At 39.4% G+C, this 21,162-nt stretch overlaps 1 protein-coding gene across 2 annotated transcripts; it reads left to right on the top strand.

Moving 5' to 3' along the window:
- Window positions 1-8,096: 8,096 nt before the first annotated feature.
- Window positions 8,097-20,674, top strand: sh3d21 (SH3 domain containing 21). 2 transcript variants are annotated; one of them, XM_022189177.2, is made up of 17 exons: window positions 8,097-8,294; window positions 8,949-9,106; window positions 9,223-9,280; window positions 10,133-10,242; window positions 10,743-10,833; window positions 10,928-10,989; window positions 11,070-11,109; window positions 11,594-11,688; window positions 12,082-12,183; window positions 12,562-12,613; window positions 15,318-15,368; window positions 15,462-15,579; window positions 16,468-16,627; window positions 17,405-17,479; window positions 17,678-17,874; window positions 19,128-19,191; window positions 19,340-20,674. In XM_022189177.2, the coding sequence occupies exons 1-17, from the start codon at window positions 8,279-8,281 to the stop codon at window positions 19,370-19,372; spliced, it is 1,482 nt and encodes a 493-aa protein (XP_022044869.1). In that variant the 5' UTR covers window positions 8,097-8,278; the 3' UTR covers window positions 19,373-20,674. The 2 variants fall into 2 exon arrangements, with proteins under 2 accessions (XP_022044869.1, XP_022044785.1); XM_022189093.2 differs by having other exon boundaries at window positions 16,465-16,627.
- The last annotated feature ends 488 nt before the right edge of the window (window positions 20,675-21,162 follow it).

Below are 21,162 nucleotides of genomic sequence, written 5' to 3'. Positions count from 1 at the left end.
AGTGGTGCCTACAGGCAGTGCAGGAGGTAATACTTTCTTTTCTTGCAGTTTGTCAAGTGCAAAGGTGTTCAGTGAAGAGCTGGGTTTTTAGGCTTTTCTTAAAGACAGGATTCTGCACATGACAACTTATTCCACCACCAGGGAACCACAGAAGAAGTCTGGCTATCCACTGGCCCTGGTGTAGTGGTTCTTGAAGGTGGCTTTTGTTGAGTGAGCATAATACTGAATAAATGTGTCTTTTAGACACGTGAGGGGGGGGGCCCACAAAAACAAATCAAATGATCGCGTTCCAGTAGGTAGGGACCATTTTATTGTAATTTTAAATGCAAGTGTCAGTTTTGAATCTGATGCGGGCAGCAACTGGAAGCAATCTGAACAGCAGGGTGATGGGTTATTTTGGTTGCAAACCAAATGTGCTGCTGCGTTCGGGATCATCTCCAGAGGTTTGACTGTGCCAGGGGGAAGGCCTGCCTGTAATGAGTTGCACTAGTTGATCAAAGGGATGCACTCTCAGATCAGGTAGGTCTCCTTTCCCCAAGAAGGGACATCTGAACCAAAGAGGAAATAAAAATGGTATGAAACCAGCAGAGGTTTAACAAATAGCTCATCTAGTGTGAAAGGATTAGAAGCCAACCAGTAAACATCTGTGGGTCACAGAGGTGTCGTCATCAGGCCTCCATCTTCATCCATCAGCAGACCAACAGATCAACTCCAATGACATCTCCGTCCTTCAGCTCTTCAACCAGACCTGGTTCCTGTCCTCATCCATCTTGTGAAGCGAGTCCATCCCACTTTCAGGACACTAAACCGAGGGTGATCCTCAGCTAAAGCAAAATCCCATGTCATTAAAATGCAATCAGTTCACACGAGATCCAAACGTTAGCCAGAATGTCCAATTGGCAGAGACAACACAACAGTCAGTAGAAGTCCAGTGTGACGGTCATGGAAGTTGTTGAGCTTGTTAATTGTCCCATCAGTCAGTTCAAGTTTCATGTGATTTTAATCACATTCAAGCTCTACAGTTCAAAAGTCCAATGACCTGCAGCAGGCCAGAATATTTGATTTCAAGATGCACAAGTTCTTCACATAGACAGCATAAGAAACTACACAATTTGCTTCATGATGTAAACAAACAGAGTCAGCATCTCAATGGTCAGAAGTGCAGAGAACTTTAACATTTCTTTTGTACAAGAACACAAAAAAAAAAACAAAAAAAAAACAACACACAACCAGCAACACTGGTATAACCAACATTTTCAAAGTTTCCACGTGTTACCAAGAACATGGTGGCTCTACATACCAAGTTATCAAACCACTGTTTGCATTGCTTGCCTGCCATTTTCCTCTCGTCAGTTTTCTTCTGTAATTTTGAATCTCCATTACGTGCTTTGTTCATCTTGGTCTCTTTAGGGCTATTTTGTCAAATTATGCTTTAGCTATTAGACTACATTTTTACAGCCACTAAAAGTCTGCTTTTTAGCCCTACTCTGCACATCATTTCATAGATATATCACCGTTTACAGTCAGAGCCCTGCTGCATTTTATTGATCCTGTTGGTTTATTTTCCTCAGTCTCTTATCTGCTCTGTAAACAAAACCTGCAGATCAACTGAATACTTGGGATTTTTAGATTAACTGGCTTTTACATTGCTCCTATGCAGCCAAGTCCATCCTTACAATTATCCCAAAACAAGTCAGAATCAGCTGTTTGTTCCATTCACACGATCAGCCGAGTCACAAAACCAGATGGATCCTTGTGTGGTTCTGCAAACCAGGGTGTGATCATTTTAGGTTTTTTTCTGAGAGTTTCTTAGAGCTCAGCCATCATTGAACACAGAGATGAAGGGGAAGGAGAAAGGCCTTGCCATCTTATGATACGAGTCAACTCTTGACCTTGTTCTCTGCAGCTCACAGACGACATCACCCAAACGAAACCCATTTGTAAAGCACTGTTTATAAAATAAGATGCTCCAGAACAGTTTTTGCAACCGATTCTGACATGCTTGTCCTTTCTTTCTTACTGGAGGTTCATGTGAGATCTCAAAATAAGCTGAAGACTGAATTAAAACTGCTTTACAACGCATTAAGCTGTCTTTTAAAAAAAAAAAAAAATGCATTTCCTGACATTTTAGCACCTAAATAGCCAACTTAATACATCAGAAAAAAAAAAAAAATCAATCACTGAAAGCAGGTGCAGCTCTAGAATGAACCTTCAAACCAAACTTCATTCCAAAAAGTTCCTTTTTAAAGGCCAGATGGAGAACATTAAATAATCCTAATTTTAGCTCAAATTTGGTCACTGTCAACAACTTTCAGAATCAAGACCAACTTGTCAAATAGGACTAATTTAGCAGCTCAAGTTAGAAATTAGTGTAAATAGTTTAATTACCAAATTAATGTCAACAGTAGAGCTACAAGAATTAGCTTAACTACTTTACCATTTTTTGAAAATATAAATTCTGTGATTGCAGCTTCTTATGAGAGTATATTTTGTTTTCACATCTGTTACAGTAAACTGAATATCTGAGTTGTTATGGAGCAATAGGAGTGCCAAATCAAAATATAAATAAATAAATAAATGTGGAAATATAAAGAGAAATAAATAATTAAATAAATAAATGTGGAAATATAAAGAGAAATAAATAAATAAATGTGGAAATATAAAAATAAATAAATAAATGTGGAAATATAAAGAGAAATAAATAAATAGGAAAATTTTGTCTTTGCTTTTACCTTTTCTGTTTTTTCCTTTTATTTATTTATTTATTTATTTATTTCTCTTTATATTTCCACATTTATTTATTTAATTATTTCTCTTTATATTTCCACATTTATTTATTTAATTATTTATTTATTTCCCTTTATATTTCCTCAGTCCACCAAGAAAAGGAAAAATGCAAATCAGTTTGCTCTGGGCGGGGATTCTGAACACAGGAGTCCTGCCTGACACCAGCTCCCAGCACGGCTGAAGTGAAGCCATGTCACCGTTGAGCTTCGGCTTATTCTGCCACTGATAAGAAAATAAACATTAATTTACCGAATTAGCAGCGTCCTTTCAGTGTCTGATGGCAGAATCAGCCGAAGTTCCACGGTGACACGGCTTCACTTCAGCCGTGATCGGAGCTGGCGTCAGGAAAGAAACCTGTGTGCGGGTACGACTCCCCACCCTGAAAAGGAAGCCCCGCCCAGAGCAAACTGATTAGCATTTTTCTATTTCATGGTGTCAGGCATTATGAAATAACCACCAAGAAATAAAATGCAAATCAGTTTGCTTTCACTTGGTGGACTGAGCTGTCAATCAAATGGCTCTAGGCGGGGCTTCCTCGTCGTTCCTGATCACAGGCCGCTCAGAGGGGCGTGTCGTGTCTACTCTTCATATGCCACTAAACTCAACTACGGGGAGATGAACAACCTGGAAACAAAAAGTTACAACAGCACACTGATCACATCCTAACCTTAAGAGAAATGGAAGGAGGAAAAGGAAAAGACAGGAGGCACAGTGGCCAAAAGTTACATCAACAGTCCTCACAGTTCGTAGATTCTATCTGAAAAAGAAAGAAAACCATGAATTGGTGCAAACAGGTGACAGGTTTATACTTTTTGAATATGTGGAAAATCCTGTCAAAAACATGCATACAGATGAGACCTCAGTCAGATACTCCATCAGCAACCTGTAAAAACCCTAAAATACAACAATGTACTGACCTCCTCTTAATAAGGTCGGCGTTTTCATTGACGTGCTTCAAACATTTTGAGCCTCACCAACACTCTTTTCACAGCTGGTACTTCGACAGTTTAATGTAGAAAATGACTTTTCCTCTGCTGGTGCCATTTTGCATCTGCACCTGTTTGGCAAGTGAGAAAAGCAGTCCAGTTACATCCAATTTTATTTCTATAGCACCTTTCAAAACCTAATGTTTAAGATGCTGTAGAAAGCAGACCAAATGTACCAGCTGTACTGCAAACAGAAGGTGGTTCAACATGGGATATTTTCTCAGTTGTGAGCCATGTTGACTGTATTAATCTACTTCAAGAGTCCAAAACATTTTAGACAAAAAATAAAAAAGACTTTCACAAAATGAGATGTGTACTAGTCCCTTATTTTACAGATGTGGCTTTAACCCTCAGGGTACTTAGACATGCATTCTTGAATTGTGCAGCTTAATTAATCTTATTTTAATCTCAATTTCAAATTGAATTCTGCTGCTATGAAAATGCACTTAATTGCTCTTTTGCACTGGCCTGATGTATAACATGTTTAGTTACAAGAAAAGCATTTGAATTTTGAAAGTATAAGATTTCAGCAAGTCATACATTTAGAGCTATTGAAGTGTATTTCCAAATGCTTTTAGTTCTTAATTTAAGAAATTCCAACAAATTCAACGTCAAATGTACAGCCAAAGAAAATTAAGCTTTAAGCAATTAAATGTTTCATAAATTGGCATCTAAACGAAAAATGAACAAACCCTCTGTGAAACACTTAGAATACGTACAAGAATCTATAGACAGAAAACTATGAAGGCATTTCAGGTACAAAATGTTTGAGCACCTGTAACATCGAATTTGTAGTTGTGTACATTGAATTTGTATGTGTATCAGAAAATCTGATTTCCCACACTGTATGAGTTGTGTACTTGTAAAAAAAATTTCTTGTATGTGTTGATTTTTTTCTTCCCACAAATACACATTCACAAAATCATAATTCCAGGTGCACAAATCCTTCTCTACAAGAAAACGCGTACTAAAATAAACTCTGAAACATGCAAGTAGTAACATTTCTAAGCTGGCCCGTGTAAAAAAAAAAAACAAAAAAACTTTTTGCAGAATAAAAGACGTGAGCCTCACGGCATTACGTTTGATGCAATTCTAATTTGTTCGTGCCATAAATCCATGCGTAAAAAACAGACCGTGAGTAACGCGGCCAACCAACAGGGGTTGTGGTTTTATGCACAGTGGGTAATGCTGCTGGCCGGACAAAAGTTTGTCGGCCTTAACTGAGCAGCTGTCAGGAGATTCGGTCTGTGATTAGGTCAGCTGTTTCAAAGCTGTGGTGGTGACGGCCTACACCGAGGGTGTTTGCGTTGTTAAATGAAGGCCCGAAATTACTTAAATTCAAGTGCGCTCCATCTGTTTAAACCGAATCCAATTAAATGATTATGAAAGCGAGCTAACAAATGTGCTTCAGATGGACTCAATTCTAAACTGCAGTTCAAATAGGTTAAATCAATAAAAGCATTAGAAACGCTTCAAGAAACTCGAAGCACACTGGGTGAAAGTGAGGCCTGCTCAGGTGTGTTAAATTAGCGCGTTCATTTACAGGAGTGAACGCCCTAATCCAACACACCTGAGCAGGCCTCACTCACCACCCTCACAAACTCAGCCAACTTGTAGACTTCTACTGACCTGTATTCGGTCACGTTGAGCTCCTCATGCTGTCCGACGAGGCTTTAAAACCATTCGCAAAACAACCAGAGTTGTGCAGGGTCCGTTTGTGCGTCTGAGGCCTGCACGAGACAAGGAGACGCTTTAAAACGCAACATTTTACAAGCCAAAACGCAAACAATTCAACACGCCACAAACAAGCTGATTTTCAGTCACCTTTAATAGACTCGAAGACTCGTTTCCAGCCGGCGTCCTTGTAAATTCAACATTCACGCAAAACTTTCTGAGGCAACTGTCCTGGACCTGCATCACTTTGGTGAGTGAGGGAAGAACCACTTATCCATCCTGCTTTAACAGGTTGACATCCGGGGCATCAATTAAAGGAGACGAGCCCCAAAGTCACGTGTCAAGTTTTTTTCACCCTCATCCTGCTCAGGTTGTCATGTGCTTAAAATGCACGGTTTTATGATGATTCTGATCTGTAACATCCACTTGAACTGCACTGAAATCTTCAAACAATTATTATTATTATTATTATTATTATTTACATTTAGTTGGAGGGAAAAGGCCACACAGGAGTCACCTCAGTGACGTCACGCGGGTGGGCGGAGAAAGACGACCTAACACCCGGAAGTTGTAAAGCAGGTGAGGGCGCTGAGGAAACTTGATTTTGGGGTTTGAATTGGCGTTTGTGATGAGACTAATGAGAGAGATGAGGTTGGATGTGAGGCCTTCAAGAGCTGAAGCAGGATTTAGATGGTGAGATCTCGGCTATTCCTGTAAAATCTAGAGCTGGTGGACCAACAGGGTGAGTGGAGCTGGAAGGCCCGACGTTTTGTGATGTGAACTTGAAGTTTTGAACTGAAATAGCCGAAGCAAATCAAGATTCTTTATGACTTACGGCGTTTGAAAGATTGATTTGACTGCTGGAAGCTCTTGCTGGATTTTAAAATTGTCACAGTCAGAAGGTAAGAACAAATGTCAAAGTAAACACTGTGTTTTGTAACCGGCATTGAGGGATCTCTGAAGAAGAGATGATCTGTGGATGTGGTAAACATGGAGTGGGCAGAATGAATGAATGGTTGTTTCAGTTATAAAGCAGGCTGAGTGGGTGGCTGGGCTTAAGTGGAAAACTATTGGGCAGGAAAGGTCCTTGGGACGCCGTGATGCTGTGCCTGTATGAACTCGCACAAAGCTCCATTTCACATTCTGAAAACCTTGAGACCTTAGACTGGTTGCTGTTTTTGGTTGACTTGACAACACTGCAGCAGGTCAGTGTAAATTCATTTATGAACAAGAGGTACAACTCCCACCTAGTCAAACACAAAAAACTCACAGCAGCTTTCTGTCAATAAATATCTGAGCTGCACAGCAAACAGCTACATGTTTAGATTTTCAGATAAACACCGCCACCATGTTTCTGAAGACAAATAATTCAGACATTTGCATATGCATCCAAAAGTCTGACAACTGTTTTGGTAAAATATTTCCTCAGTCTTTCACCATTGTAAGGTTGCTTAATTTGCATACATGTGCATGTTTGTCTAAAGGCTACGGTTCGTTTATTGTGCTGTCAGGTCAGGTCAGGTCAGAACGTCTTGGGGTGTGGCAGCTTATTCTGATTTGGTTACTACTCTGTTCGACAGAAGGCCAAGATCACCTGCTTTACGTAAGACACTCTTTGATTCATCATAAGATGGTTCTTAAAGAGCTTCCTGTGTCCTACACCATTCAGCTTCTGCCTTCTAAACAAGACTCCAGCTGATGATGTCTAATTATGTAAAAATCTAAGTGCTGTTATAACTTTTAACTAACTAAAAACATTTTGTGCCTTATGTAAGATGTGGATTTTTTTAAAGTCATTGTCTTTATTCATCATTTACCTTTATGTAATGTTCTTAAACAGAATAAAACCCCTAAAACCTAGCTCTATAATCATGCTGCCCTGTTGCAGTTATTATTTTCAGGTTCTAATCTCCTGAAGATAGCTCTGTAATACTTTAAACCCACTGTCATGCTGAAGAAGGGATTTGGAACTGATTAAACACTTCCCTAGTGGTGTTGATATAGTATAAAAGTCTTAATAATACTACACTATTAACAGTAGTCTAGAAGAAACCTTTAACACATACAGGAAGTTCTTCAGCTGAGTAGGCCTGTCAATCTGATGACTAACCCTGAAAATATATTAACTGGAGCAAAGGAAAGGAAGAGAGTGTTACTACAAATACATCCTATGAGACATAAATAATAATAAAAAATATACATATATATTCTAAAACATATTTGTTGCATTTTCCCCTGCCAATTTTGTTGGTAGATGTAGTCTGTTTCATTGTTGAAAAATTCCAACCTATTTTTCCTCAAGGGTTACATTTTCATTTTTGTTTTAAATTGGTCTAAAGTCTGAAGAAAATTTTACACTACAGGGAATGGCGGAGTGTAATAGACTGGGAATCAAGTGCAATTGTGTTGCTTCTGAATGCTGACTTTTATGCTCTGGTATTGTGATTGCCGCATATAACTTTTATTGTCAAGACCTATAAAAGTCCAACTTATTATGAGCTTTGTTCTTTCACTATAAACCTGTCTTACCTGTTCTTCTGTCTTGTTTTCTCTCCTCCTTCTCTCTCTCTCTCTCTCTCTCTCTCTCTCTCTCTCTCTCCCTCTCTCCCTTTCTGTACTGTGTAACCCTTCCTACTGCTTGCTGTTGACTTGCCATGACTAGCCTCAGGAAAAGTTGCTCAATGTTAATGTTTGACAAGTAGGAAGAAGGGCCTTGGCTGCCATATCTCTCACTTAGACAACAAAACCACACTCTTTCAGTTCTCCTTCTACATAAAAGGCTGTTTGCTGCTCTGTACAGGAGTTAAATATTCAAATCCGAGGGAGAACGAATGAAAGATACGATGGGTGAGTCAGCATTCTCGCATTGTCATTTTTCCTGACATAACTTTGGAATTTCTTGACATTTTGATCCTCAGTTGGAATATTTTGTTTTCAAGTGGGTGTTGCTGCAGTAAAACATAAAGAACAGCTGCTAAGTGTCAACAACACCGAGTTGTTTTGTGTCTGCTAGAAATGCTGTTGACCTGCAATGTGTTTTAATTTGACATGCAAATAAAACTACAGCATTGGTAGATGAATGCCATTGCATCACTTTGCACAGATTGAATGTACATGTTTGTGCTTGCTGAGAAATTTGGATAAGCTTGTATATTTTGTATGTATCCAGAGATACTTTTATGGCAGTAAGAGCTCTGACCTAATAGTTCCTGTAATTTGTTGGATCTGTTAAATCTCTCGAAAGTTCTCCCGAAGCTGCAGAAAAGTACTCGCAAGTGAAATATGTCTTTCCACTTGTAAGGGATGATTAGCAATGAAAGAAAACTGTACAGTTGATCTGTAATAATCCATGTTCAGTCCTGGCCCATATCCTTGGCGAGCCTCCACTGCTTAGAGGCTTGTCTTGGTTTTGAAATGTCAGGACACATCACTTGTGAGGCAAGTACACCAGCCTCCGTGCAAAGAATCTAATTTTCTGCCCCATTTACGGATGCACTGTAGAGGTGCTGGTGCTTATCGACTTCGAGGGCACCATGGGTGACGAGATCACAGTGAAGATGGGGGATGTGGTCAAAAATGTCACCATGGCCAACGAGGAAGGATGGCTGGAGGGGGAGCTTAGAGGGAAAAGAGGAATCTTCCCTGCCAACTTTGTCAAGGTCTGTTAATGCTTTACAGCACACAGTATTGTAATGTAACTGTATACGGTGTGTCTGTGAATGTTCATGTTCATCTCCGTGTGTTAAATCTGAATTCTTTCGGTTGTTCTTCGCAGGAGGTGCCAGTCTACTTGATGGGGGACAGCAAGAGGGAACCACGCAGCATCAGAAAAAGTACAGTGCTGCGTTTAAATTCTCAGCACTTTATATTTTGGACTGTAATTAGCTTAAAAAAGAGGAAGGAGCTGCACACACTTTGCTTATGAATAATTTCAGTTTTAAATATTATAAATTCATTATAAAACATTTTTCCTCTTTATACATTTAAAATAAATTTTTTAAAAATCCTACATTTTGGACCTTGGAACCCCTTTTTAGGCATATACTTTTTACTTGAAAAAACTGTTTTGTTGGAGAACAGCTGCTCACTAATGCAGTATTTACCTTAAATAGAGAGAATTATATATAGTGCCACAGTATGCCAATGTATTGTCAATGCCTTTAGAGATAATTATGCTATCTTTAACATTCTGAATAATGAAACTTTTTAAAAATGTGTTTAAAGGAATATAAATCGCTTGTCTTGTACGTAAGTCAACTTAAAATAAACCCTTGGATAATGCAACTCCAAACAGGTTGATTTTTCTAATGTAACTTTTATGAGCCAAAGAAAGAACAAGTGTTTAAAATTGTGGTTATTGTGGTGCATGTACTCCGCAAAACAGTGCAGCAGGCAAGCTGACTGTAAATATATGTTTGCCACATCCTTGCCACACAAAACCTAATTATAACGTATTAAAATAGAGCACTTAAAAACAAACACAGTGACTTTGAGGGATTATACATAGAAGATACATGAATGAGCACCAAGAGCTATACTGTCTTTGCACTGTCCTGTTGAGACTCGGCGACCGTGCCTTCTAACCCCAAACACACCATTAGAGAGCTTAAGATGTTTTCATCTGCAGTAGATTATTAACTTTGCTTCTGTCTGTTGATGTGGTTGGTGATCCTTTGTTTCCTCAGCTAAAAAGATGAAACAGGCGAGGATATGCGAGGTAGCGTTTTCCTACAGTCCCATGAATGAAGACGAGCTGGAGCTGGTCGCTGGCGAGACCATAGAGATCATCAGAGAGGTAAGAGTTCTTTTGCTCTCATCATGGCTCACATTTGAACCCAAGTATCCACAGTGGCATATCTCTCTCTGCAAGTAGGCTAAAGGCTTGGAATGACAGAAATGACACTGAATACTTGACTGTTGTTGATTTCTGTTGATACTTGACTAGTTGCCTGAAGGAAGCATCTTCCTGAAGCTGCCCAGTTGCCAGAAACTAACATTATATGGAAATCAAGGTGTGGAGGAAGTGTTTGCTCGCCAAACATGACTCAATAAATAAAGAAAAAAAGTTTGGTATTCACTCAGCGATTGTTTCTCTTCGTGTTTGGCCAGTATCTTCCCCAGACAAATAGCTTTGCATGCTATGCAGACAGACAGACGTGAAGCCATTAGTCAAGTATCAGAAAACAGATTGATTTTAATCTCTAGGCTGCATATAGGGTGGTAATATTTAGTGTGGTATTTAAAGTGAGAGCTATATAATCACCACTTTTTTTCACTTTTCAATCTGTATAACAGATTGAAGATGGCTGGTGGATGGGGCTGAAAAATGGAAAAGTGGGAGCATTTCCGTCAAACTTTGTCAATGAAGTTTTTGTCATTCCTAAAGGTGGGTGGTAAAGTCATATTTAGTTTTTTTGTTGTTGTTTCCTTTTAACACATAGCTGAAATGAACATTATAAAACAGCATTGTATTTAAACAGATGGGAAGCACAATGAGGGCAAAACGAGACCCAAACTCACTGATGCTGTGTTCACTAAGGAGGTATGTAATGCAGAAATAACTTGCCACAAAAATAGATAGGATCTGGTTTCGCACTTAATCTTGTTTTTGTTCCTGTGAAGACGTCGCAGAGAGCAAGTGTGAGGAACAAAGCGAAAAACTGTAAGTTCACACTTTTCTGCCGCATTACGTAAAGCTCTTGTTTGTTCATGAATACGGTTAAAGTGTTGGCAAAATCATGCAAGATGGGGGTTTCCTCATTTTCAACACTGTTTCTATTTTTGGAAAGCAATTAGATGAGCCTGTTTATACTCTGACACACCGTCAACGTGTGACAAGTGGAAATTCCTGTATTCTGACGTGGCCGATTTATGGATCAGGTCAAAAATGAATGGTGTATATTGCTCTATCTTAATTAATCACTGCTCATGTGATCAGAATGAAATATCCTTTAGGGTTGAAGGTTTAGAACTTCTATCTCCAGTAAGTTACAATCTCTGTCCCATTACTCTTTGGACTATAGTGAAGATTATGGATAGGATTAGTCATGTTTTTGACACCTCCTTTTTTCAATCACACCTACAATAAAGAGTTCAGTTTCTGTGAGGCCATTAACAGCGTTCTCTCTTACGCAATGTTTCCTCAGCTTCAGAGTGTTGCCAAGTCATGTTTGACTATAAGGCCAAAGCAGAGGATGAACTGGATCTGAAAAAAGGCGATGTTGTTGTGCTACTGAACAAGGTTTGACCACACGTCTTTGTTTTCTCACATATTCTCACGGTGTCATACTCTTGACAGACTGATAAACACCCACTGAGCGGCTTTCTGACAAAGCAGTGGCAGGTGGATCACATTGTTCATCTGGACAAACCGGTTGTGTTGCTTTCAAGGAAATCATGTGCTTCTGCATCCAAGATATCATCTTAATGACACGAATGTGGCAAATGCCCAAAAATATTGTATCATAAAGGAAAACAAAATGAAAGATTTGCAAGAAAGCTCCTGTGATAAACTGATAACAAGGAAGCCATGATTTGCTTGACCTTTTGGTAGCCTTTTCTTCAGCAATTTCACATCCCAAAGGACAGAGTCTTGTTTGAGCTTCTAATGTGACTCTTTAATCTCCATCTGAAGGAAACAGAAGATGAAGGCTGGTGGGAGGGGGAGCTAAACGGGCGTTGCGGCTTCTTTCCTGATAACTTTGTCATGGTGATACCACCAATGGACAGTCTGCAAGTGAGTGGACAAAAAACAGTCTCAAATATAACTTTGTTGGACTGGAATTTCCATATATTCCAGAAGGATTTGACAATTGTGCTGCGCAGCATTGAATCATGGACATGCTTTATAGTAATTAACATTAAATATACTTCATTTATTGCATTGAAATGTTCTTAAAATGAAAAGTACATAATGTCTCATGATTTTCAGCTAGCTGGTATTTGTGTTACTTTAACAAGTCTGCAACCACAACTCTGTGACTCAGGCTTGTCTTTAAACATCCTCTGTTTTGGAGTTACTCACTAAAATTTCCCTCTATGGAAAGAATGTGTCTTTGATGCACAAAGAGACGTACTAGCCAACCTGTTGAGTTTCCTGTTCCTCCTCCTTTAGTCTGGGAACACAAGCCAACCGCCTGCACGCACCGCCAGCAAGAAACTCCCAGGTAAGAAGACAACATGTATTTTACGCTGATCAAACACAGCTGCACAGGGGCAGGTGCTGTTTGACACTAGAGTGGGGAGCTAAGATTCATGTTTCAGTGGTTCTCTTCGAACTCATGATTCCTGGCTGCAGTGGTGTTTAGCCTGGCAGTGGGCTGACAGCTTGGACTGTGAGGGCCTGTTGTTTTAGCAGATGGAGGAATTGGAAGCATTATTGGCTTGGGTGCTTTTCAGCAAAAGCAACTAAAATGGTCCCCCAGTGCACAACTGAAACGACTTAAGGCTCTTACTGCGTGACTTTACAGTTTGATTCACTAAATTGGCTAGCTGTGCTTGGATTTTTTTTTTTCAGTTGCCTTCTGTGTGTTGAAAGAAGCATTTTATCCACACTATTCATCACAAAATGCTACTAGACTTAGGCTAAATATTGTTTCTGCATTCTGTTTTTTCACAAAAGAAAATACTGTTACTGTTTGTGCAGATTTTCTGGAGTCACAACAGTTTTGTGACCATCTTTCTGACAGTGATTTGATTCTTTTAAGGTAAAAAAAAAAGTGCATCACAAGCTACATGTGAGATTTTCTGCTTAGGAATAGCTTTAAGCAAGACCAAAAGTGTCTTAGGTTAGGCAAACAAGTGCTTGTTATTGCTTCCACTACAAAGTTTAACTCGCTTATATATGCTAATAGTAGATGCAAAAGCAGAAATATCACAAAAAAATTAAAACCAGTTATAGCACATGAACGTGGAAATGACCAAGAAAGCAGACACAAGCTGCAACTAACAGCTGTTTTCATATGATGAATAAAATAATTTTCTAGATCAAGTGTTATATCTATGAAGCATTAGTAATCTCTGAAAAAATCCCATCACAAACTTGTAATAAATGTTATGTTTTATCAGATATTTTACTATACTGGAAAATTCAAGAAAAGCAGCAAATTATTCAGCTGGGAATTATAAAATTTGTTGCATTTTTTGCCTGAAAAATTACACAAGTCATTAGCCAGTTATCAAATCTATTAACTATTACAGTTCTAAAATACACACACATCTCATCATACTGTGTGATCAACTTGTCATTTTTATTTTTGTATAAGTTTGGATTACTTTTAGGTTTCTATTATACTATATGTACACAGTGAATTGCAACTAATATTTTTGGTTTACTGGGATTAAAAAAATGAATGAATGCACTAACAACCGTGGAAACAAGATGACGTAGAAACTGAATCTGGAGGTCACACAGAGCAGGATGGAGCTAGCACTTTTGGAAATGAGTGCTGTCTGTGTCACAGTTTGCAAATTTTTGTACCAACAAAAACATTTCTTTCACAAATTTAAACTTCCACCGCTTTCTTTTGTGATAAATTGAAATAAAAAAAATGTGCATTCTCATCGGCAGGCAGGTGAACACTTTGCACACACAACTAACCAAATCTCACTGCAGTCTCATAATTTGCTTTGCCACCGCCTTACACTTGTTACAGCATTTCCACACAGTATCACTCACAAGAATGTCACAGGAAGTCTCAGGCTAGTTAGATGGGGGATGGTTAAACTGGTCACATGACACAGTTCAGGAGTCTTGGAGGAAACAGGGGGGTGGGAGGGGGGGCGGAGGAGAGCTCTGTCACAGAGATTTTCACAACCAGCAAGAAGCAGCACTTAAGCTACTACTGCTCTGTGGATGGTTTGCTTAAGAGGGAATGTTGCACAATGCTTTGAACACTCAAGGTAGGCTTCCTGTGTTTTCATTTGGTCTGTAATACATCTCTGAGTTGGCTGTTGTGAGTGTAGTGCAATGCATTTTGCTCTTTTTCTAGAGGGCAGTTTGTTCTGTAATCAGGTTCCTCAACCGCAAATAAGCACCTGACTTGCATGTCAAGTAGAGATCTGTCACATAACCGTCTGTTCTCAGAGGCTCCAGAACTTTAAAAAAAATCTATTCTCTCCGAGGTAAACTCCTTTAAGGGGCTGTGTTTATTTTTTTCCCGTAAGCTGAGTCAGAGTGAATGTCCCTGATGAACTTGTTGAGCCCCATGGGGACGTATCTGCCATACTATTGGATGCAGCTGTGACCTGGTGTGCACCAGTGAAGTGCACGTTTGCCTTTCCAGCTCCTAAACTAGCTGACACTTTAAGACCAATAGTTTTTTTTTTCTCCACCACATTAAACCATGAAGCTTCCTGGGGTAAACAAATGCAAATGGTTCCCTCTGCCTAATAAAATACGCATTTGGATTTTTTACAGGCAGTGGGAAGGTTTCCTGGAGTCACATCAGTTAAAACAATAACACAAAAACTACTTTAAATGAGTGGCAGAATTGATGCTGTACATCATTACTTTTAAAGGAGAAGCCACACCTGTAAAGAATGGGAAACCAAATGTTTATCAAGTGAAGACAGTAGTGCTGAGCTTGCATGCTCTGTAGCAACAGCGCGCTCTGTATCTCCTCCTATTGTTATACCACAAAGACACTTGGGGAAAGCCCAGCAGATGACAGAACCTTCAAAGTAGTTGCATTTTGTAACTATTTTTATTTTGGATAACATTTTGGACAAAATTCTAGCTTGTCTGTGTGCAGTCAATGACCAAAGAAATATATTTTTACTATTTTAACCTCAGTGTAGATCTGCTATGTGCATACTAAATACATTTTTTGTGCTTTGAGGTAAATTTCTATTGATGTTTGTCTCTCATAGGGAAGACAGAGGATTCACAAATGGACAAAGGTGGTCCTGCAAAGATGAAAGGTATCAACAGCAGTAGCTTTATCCCACTATCAGGGCTCAGTCCATCTGAAATTAAACAATATTGTGAACTAATGCGGTGACTTTGCTTCACAGATGATAAACCGGAGCCCAAGGACCTGAGAAGCCATCCTCCAACCAAAGTCAAGCTTCCATCCATCAACAAGCCCAGTCCGCCTCCAATCAAAGACAAGCCCAGCAAGCTTTTACCAAAGTGAGTGATACCAAAGCACCCCTGATGTTGTCTCTCAGAACCAGTCTAAATGCACAGCCACTAAAGACTTTCTGGAGAATCACAGAGACATGAATAGTTATTCATTTGCAAGCTTTCTAAAGCAAAAGGCCTTCAGGAAATGTCAGGAACACTTTCTCCTCTTTGGTCTGGCAGCAGGAGCAGAAGTCTTTAGATGTTAAAGGTTTTGGTTGTCGCCACCGGTTGCCATGGTGTCCTTAAAGAAGAATGCCAGGATGCCTGACATTTAGCGGCTCAGTGGAAACTCTGGGATGAGTCAGATCGGGCCGAAACAGACGAGAGCGGCCCATTTCCTGTTTCCTGAGCAAACACACACACAAACAGCCACATTCACAAAACGGAGAAAACAAAAACAGCCCTGTCTTGAGATGGCTCCTAATGGAGAACAAGCTTTAGAAAATTGTTTCCATGCAAATGTATCTGGAGGGGGTACTTTTCCAGCTTCTTTAAAAGTCCTTCCTAATGTTTATAGAGCTTATTCCGCTGAGCCTTCACATCCTGCCTCATTATTTGAAAACCTTGCTTTCAGATAAATCTGGTGCATTAAATAATTTAACCTGCCAGCTTTCCAAGTGCTCTGTGAAAGTGAAACGTATGGGAGGATAAAATAAGACATATAGACAGACTTGAGCCGCCATGCTCTGCACCTGCACCCGTTTGAGTGCAGAAAATCGGAAACCACATTCAAATTGTTTTTTCCTTTTGAAAATTTTAGCTGCAGATGTGCGCCAGTTGTCTGTCACAGAGATGGCAGGATTTTTTTTTCCCCCTTTCTCGTTTTCCTCACTTTTTATTTACTTCAGTCAAATGTTGACCACTTAGGTCTTATATAATCTTATTTTTCAGTAGAACCAATGGTGATGCGGTCCCGGTTTTACCAAAAAAGACGGAGGAGAAGGAGGATGACCAGTTCGATGGAGTGGAGGTGCAGACTGAAAAGCTGACTCATCCCACAGTCAACAGAGCCAAACCTCCACAGAGGAGACCACCGTCAGGCCTGGCAGTGCAAGTATGACCCCGTTATATTGATGTATCACTTTTTATGACAGCTTTTGTGAGTTTCATAAAGACTTAAATTTCAACTTGCTAAACTGCGTGGGTCAGACTAACAACTGTTTCTTTGGATGACCTTTCCAATTTAAGATTAGTGCTGCAGCTCACTGCTTCATCTGTTGTCAGGTCACAATGTGGAGCATTGTTTCTTTAAACTGCTCCAGTGATGCTGTGCTCTTTAAGCCTATTTCATTTGCTTGCCGGTGTTCTTTTAAGATTTTTATCTTTGGACCTCAAAAATGTGGAGACCTTTTTCCCATGTCATGCTTTTTCTAAAAAAAATGTTGCCCAAAGTACGTCATAGATGATGAATGTGAGACAAAGGGCTTTTATATGCTGTCCTTATTTGCAACGACTGAACCCCACATTGAAGTTCAGCAACAGTACAAAATAAACTCTAAATTGTAGATAAGAATTTCTGCACTTACAAAGGAGCCATGAGATGTGCTTTAGAAAGAAAAAAAGGCTCTAGTTATAGTCAAGCCCCAGTTTTCATGAGCTGCCCACATTATAACTTTACACTAACAGTAACAAGCTCAGGCCTGATCTGAGTTACCACAAGTCATTCTGGAAAATGAAGGAATTCGTGCCCTTAAGTCTAATGTTAGCATTTTTACTTAGCTGCCCTGAAGACCGACTTAGGAGTTAAGATCGCATATTTGGAGAACGAGAGTTCTTAAGGAGATTGTGAGGAATGCTCATGAGCAATGCTATTTCTCTCTTGCAATCCCAGAGTGCCACGGAGCAGACGGAACCTGAAGTATCACCAAATAAGTTCCAAACAGAGAAACTGTCTGACCTGCAAAAGGTTTGTGGCACTAACTAATTTCAAAATCCAATCAAGCATGTGTGTTGATTCATTTTGTGAAGAAATCTCACTTGTCTGAGTCGAGCACTGGATCAGGAAAAAAAAGGATCTACCTAGGATATTGTGCATTATGTATTTCACATAGCATAAAGCTTAAACATTTTTGAAAGTCAAGTAAATGCACCTAAATCATTGCAGGGTACAGGTAATCTCCTGTCATCCCCTGCAAAGCCTGAGCATCCGCCCAGGACGCCACCTCCAGTCCGACCAGCACCGCCCAAAGTACTTGTGGACAGCAAAACTGTGACCATTCAAGAAGAACCAACTGTGAAAAGCCTGCAGGCTGAAATCAAAGAGCTGAAGATGGCCTTGGAGCTGTTTCAGACACGACATGAGTGAGTAGCGGTCATTTGTAATGTGGGTATGGTTAGAGTCTAACCAGAATCACTGCCTCATGGTCTCCACCGACCAGTTAAGTTGCCATTTCTATCCAGTTATGTTGATGCATAATTGTTTTTCTGTGGAACATTATGAAGTTGGACCTTTTGCACTGTCATTTTACATTTGAAGATGTATGTGTATGAGTTTTCATCACAATTAACATGTAAATCTTTGAGTTTTGGTCAAGGTTTTTGTGAATTCAGGTTGGCTGAACAGTTATTAGATTTCAAATCAAAACCTCAGCTTGAAGCAGAACAATTAGAGAATTGCAAAGGCTGTGCATGCTGCATGTCTGACCCAGGGTTTAAACGGACATGTCAGTGGTTCTACAAATGTATGCCGTTGTCCTCGTGTGATAGTCATGGTTTGATGATATCTACGTGATGATGATGATATCAGTTTTGTGCCAAACTTGGGGGAAAAAAATCCTCAAGATGTTCAGGAGATATTGCTTTCAGAAAAATTGGATAGATGGATGAACAATCCAAAAAAACATAATCCCTCCATCCATGCCTGCCTCTGGCTCAGAGGCACGAAAATAAAACAATCTTGTCACAGGGGGTCAGAGAAGACAGACAAGATCTTGAAGCATCTTGTATTACATACAGGGCCTTCATAACATTCGAGTTCATTCAAGTTCACCATCTTCGCTAACTGAGAATGTTTTCTCAGAATAATTTCTGATTCTGACTTTTTGAGCACAGGTAAATCTAAACCTAGGACATAAATACGGAGTGCTAAACATACTGTGAATGCTGGATCTAGAAAAAACTGCCCCAGCAGTGTCAGATCTTTTGCATCCGTTGTCTCTTGGATTTACTTTGATGTAAAAAGTTTGTTTTGCTGTTTTTCCCTCTAATGACAAGTCAAAATGCTTCCTGTTGAAGTTTCACATCTATGATAAACATAGTAATTTGCAAACACACTGATCTAAATGGAGCTCTTAATTAATGCTATTTTAAACAGTCACACTGTCAATCAGTCAATCGTACTACAAATGGCATTTAGGGTGCATTAATTATCAGAAGAGTCAAATGTGTACTGTTTGCTAATGGAAGATGTCTTCTAATTCTGTCTCTCTAAAGTAGTACCATTCTAACTTCATTCTAAAGTCACTCGTTTGACTCGACAATGTGCAGTGTGGTTGACCTACTTCGACATAACCATGTCTACAACCTCCTCTTTTTGTTTTGTCTCTTCTGATAAGGCGAGACATGCAGGAAGTGAAAGAAGAACTGAGGGAAGAAAGAAGCAAACGCCTGGCGCTTCAGGTCAGTGAGGCATGTCTTGAGTTTTGCATGCATTAGCACTCTCTGCTTGATGCATACTGACACAAGAGAAAAAACACAGAAGTTGTGGCTCATAAGATCTTAACTGTGGTTTGATTAATTCTTAAAAAATAATGTCTTTCCCATACAGGAGGAAGTGCAAAGTTTGAAAATGAAGCATTAATCCCAACACAGGCGCTGATCGAGCTGCTTGTCTTCTGACACTGCAGGGCCCTTGGACTGCACATTTTTAACAAGATCAACATTTTTCTGAAATTGTGTGAAACTGAAGAGGGAGAAAGACACTCCCACTGAAGGCACACAAGTGAGGGCTATTTTCGAAAGTGTAGCGGGATCAAGCTAATCCTGCATCGGACCAGAGAACCTCCAAAAGACTTTAAAATAACATGCTGTTAAATTATTGTATATTTAACTACTGGAAATCACAAATACTGGTCCTAAGTGGGTTATGGTTTGTAGCAAATAATGTTTTACACTGTTCTGTTTCAACTGTCACCTTGACTACTTTCACTGTAGATTTTTTTTTTATTGCAAAGTTTTATCAACAGAATTTGTAATATATGAAGACGTACATAGGAGGAAATATAACTTTTGCAAAGAGATAGAAAATTATTTTACATCATCCTAAGGGGTAATGTTACCTGAATGTCAAAGAGTGAAATATTGCTGTCAGAAACATGGGCTAATGCAGGTTAATTTATGCACCACACAGTAATGTTGCATTAATCCACTGGAGGGCACTGTATGCCCGTTCTTCTACCTAAAGAGAAGCGCTGGGTTTCTCAGTGGATGCTGGATTGATGAAAGTGGACTGGCAAAAGTAGTCTTGCTTTGCCTGCATATTTAGGAACAGAGGGTAACAAAATCGAACATCTTATTTACAGAAGTAATTGTGTTTACATTTTAAGCAAATTGCTCTTGTTAATGAATAGTGCCTTTTTGAGACGAAAACTTGACTACCCCAGGAGTTGTACCAAGTTCGTGCTCATTAAGCTTCATGTGTCGCTCAGAGAAAAACTGACTCAGCCTGAAATCTCAGAAAATAGTGACTCATCGGAGTATATGTATAAAATGTGGGGAGGGAGTTAATGAGAAATTCCTTGCACCCAATGAAGAGGAAAAAACTTTTGTCGTGACTACTATTTGGACCATGGCAACAATGTTTAAAGATTTGGTTTTGGCTTCAAATGGTGATGGTGGTCAAAGTGGTGGTGGCATGTTCCTGCTACCAGTGTCGCCTAATGTAGAGCAACATCTGGAGCACATCAGGGATCGGGTGCTTCTGATATGTCCATGGGAACGTACTATTTTTAAAAGCTATGTTGAATAATGGTCATTAAGGGCATGTTCCCACTTGGACGAGGAGTGAAAAAAGGAGGATAAAGAAACAAAAAAGGGTCAGCTGATTGTGCAGAAATGTGAGACTTTTGGGAAGAAATGAAAATTAAAGCCCTACAAACACAAATGAAGACTTTACTTTTTCACTGACCTCTACAGTATTAATCTCAGTAGTGACAGGTGCTGCTTGCAGTACTGGCCAATACACGCCAAAAACATAATATACAGCTTGTAGGAATATTTCACTCACTTGAAACAAATATAGTACTGTACGTCTCAGATGATGACAACTCAGCACAGAGCACTATAACATCAGTGGAATTTAAACAACTAAGATGGATCTGTAGGGAGTACTGAAAACTGAGTGTTGAAAAACGAAGCGTTTTGGAACTCAGAGGTCAAATACGGAAAAGTCCCAGAAATAACGAAAGAGGACCTGAACTGATGAAGAGTTTAATTCTGTCCAAGCTGGACAGACACAGAAATAAATCTGAGTCTGTCCAGCTGTGCATCACTAACAGAAATTTTTGGCATTGTAATAAATTATTCATTTCCTATTTTTAGCAATAGCTAAGCAGCATGAATACAACTTTAGTTGTTATCATCTATAAAGGC

This window comes from Acanthochromis polyacanthus, chromosome 12, assembly GCF_021347895.1.
Source record: "Acanthochromis polyacanthus isolate Apoly-LR-REF ecotype Palm Island chromosome 12, KAUST_Apoly_ChrSc, whole genome shotgun sequence".
Taxonomy (NCBI): Eukaryota; Metazoa; Chordata; class Actinopteri; family Pomacentridae; genus Acanthochromis; species Acanthochromis polyacanthus.
This window is presented reverse-complemented; position numbering and strand designations above follow the sequence as displayed.

Bases quoted from the DNA above. Each gene is read 5' to 3' on its own strand.
- sh3d21 (XM_022189093.2), top strand. The intron at 9,107-9,222 runs GTCTGTTAATGC...TGTTCTTCGCAG, and splicing joins TCCCTGCCAACTTTGTCAAG to GAGGTGCCAGTCTACTTGAT. The intron at 17,875-19,127 runs GTGAGTAGCGGT...TCTTCTGATAAG, and splicing joins CTGTTTCAGACACGACATGA to GCGAGACATGCAGGAAGTGA.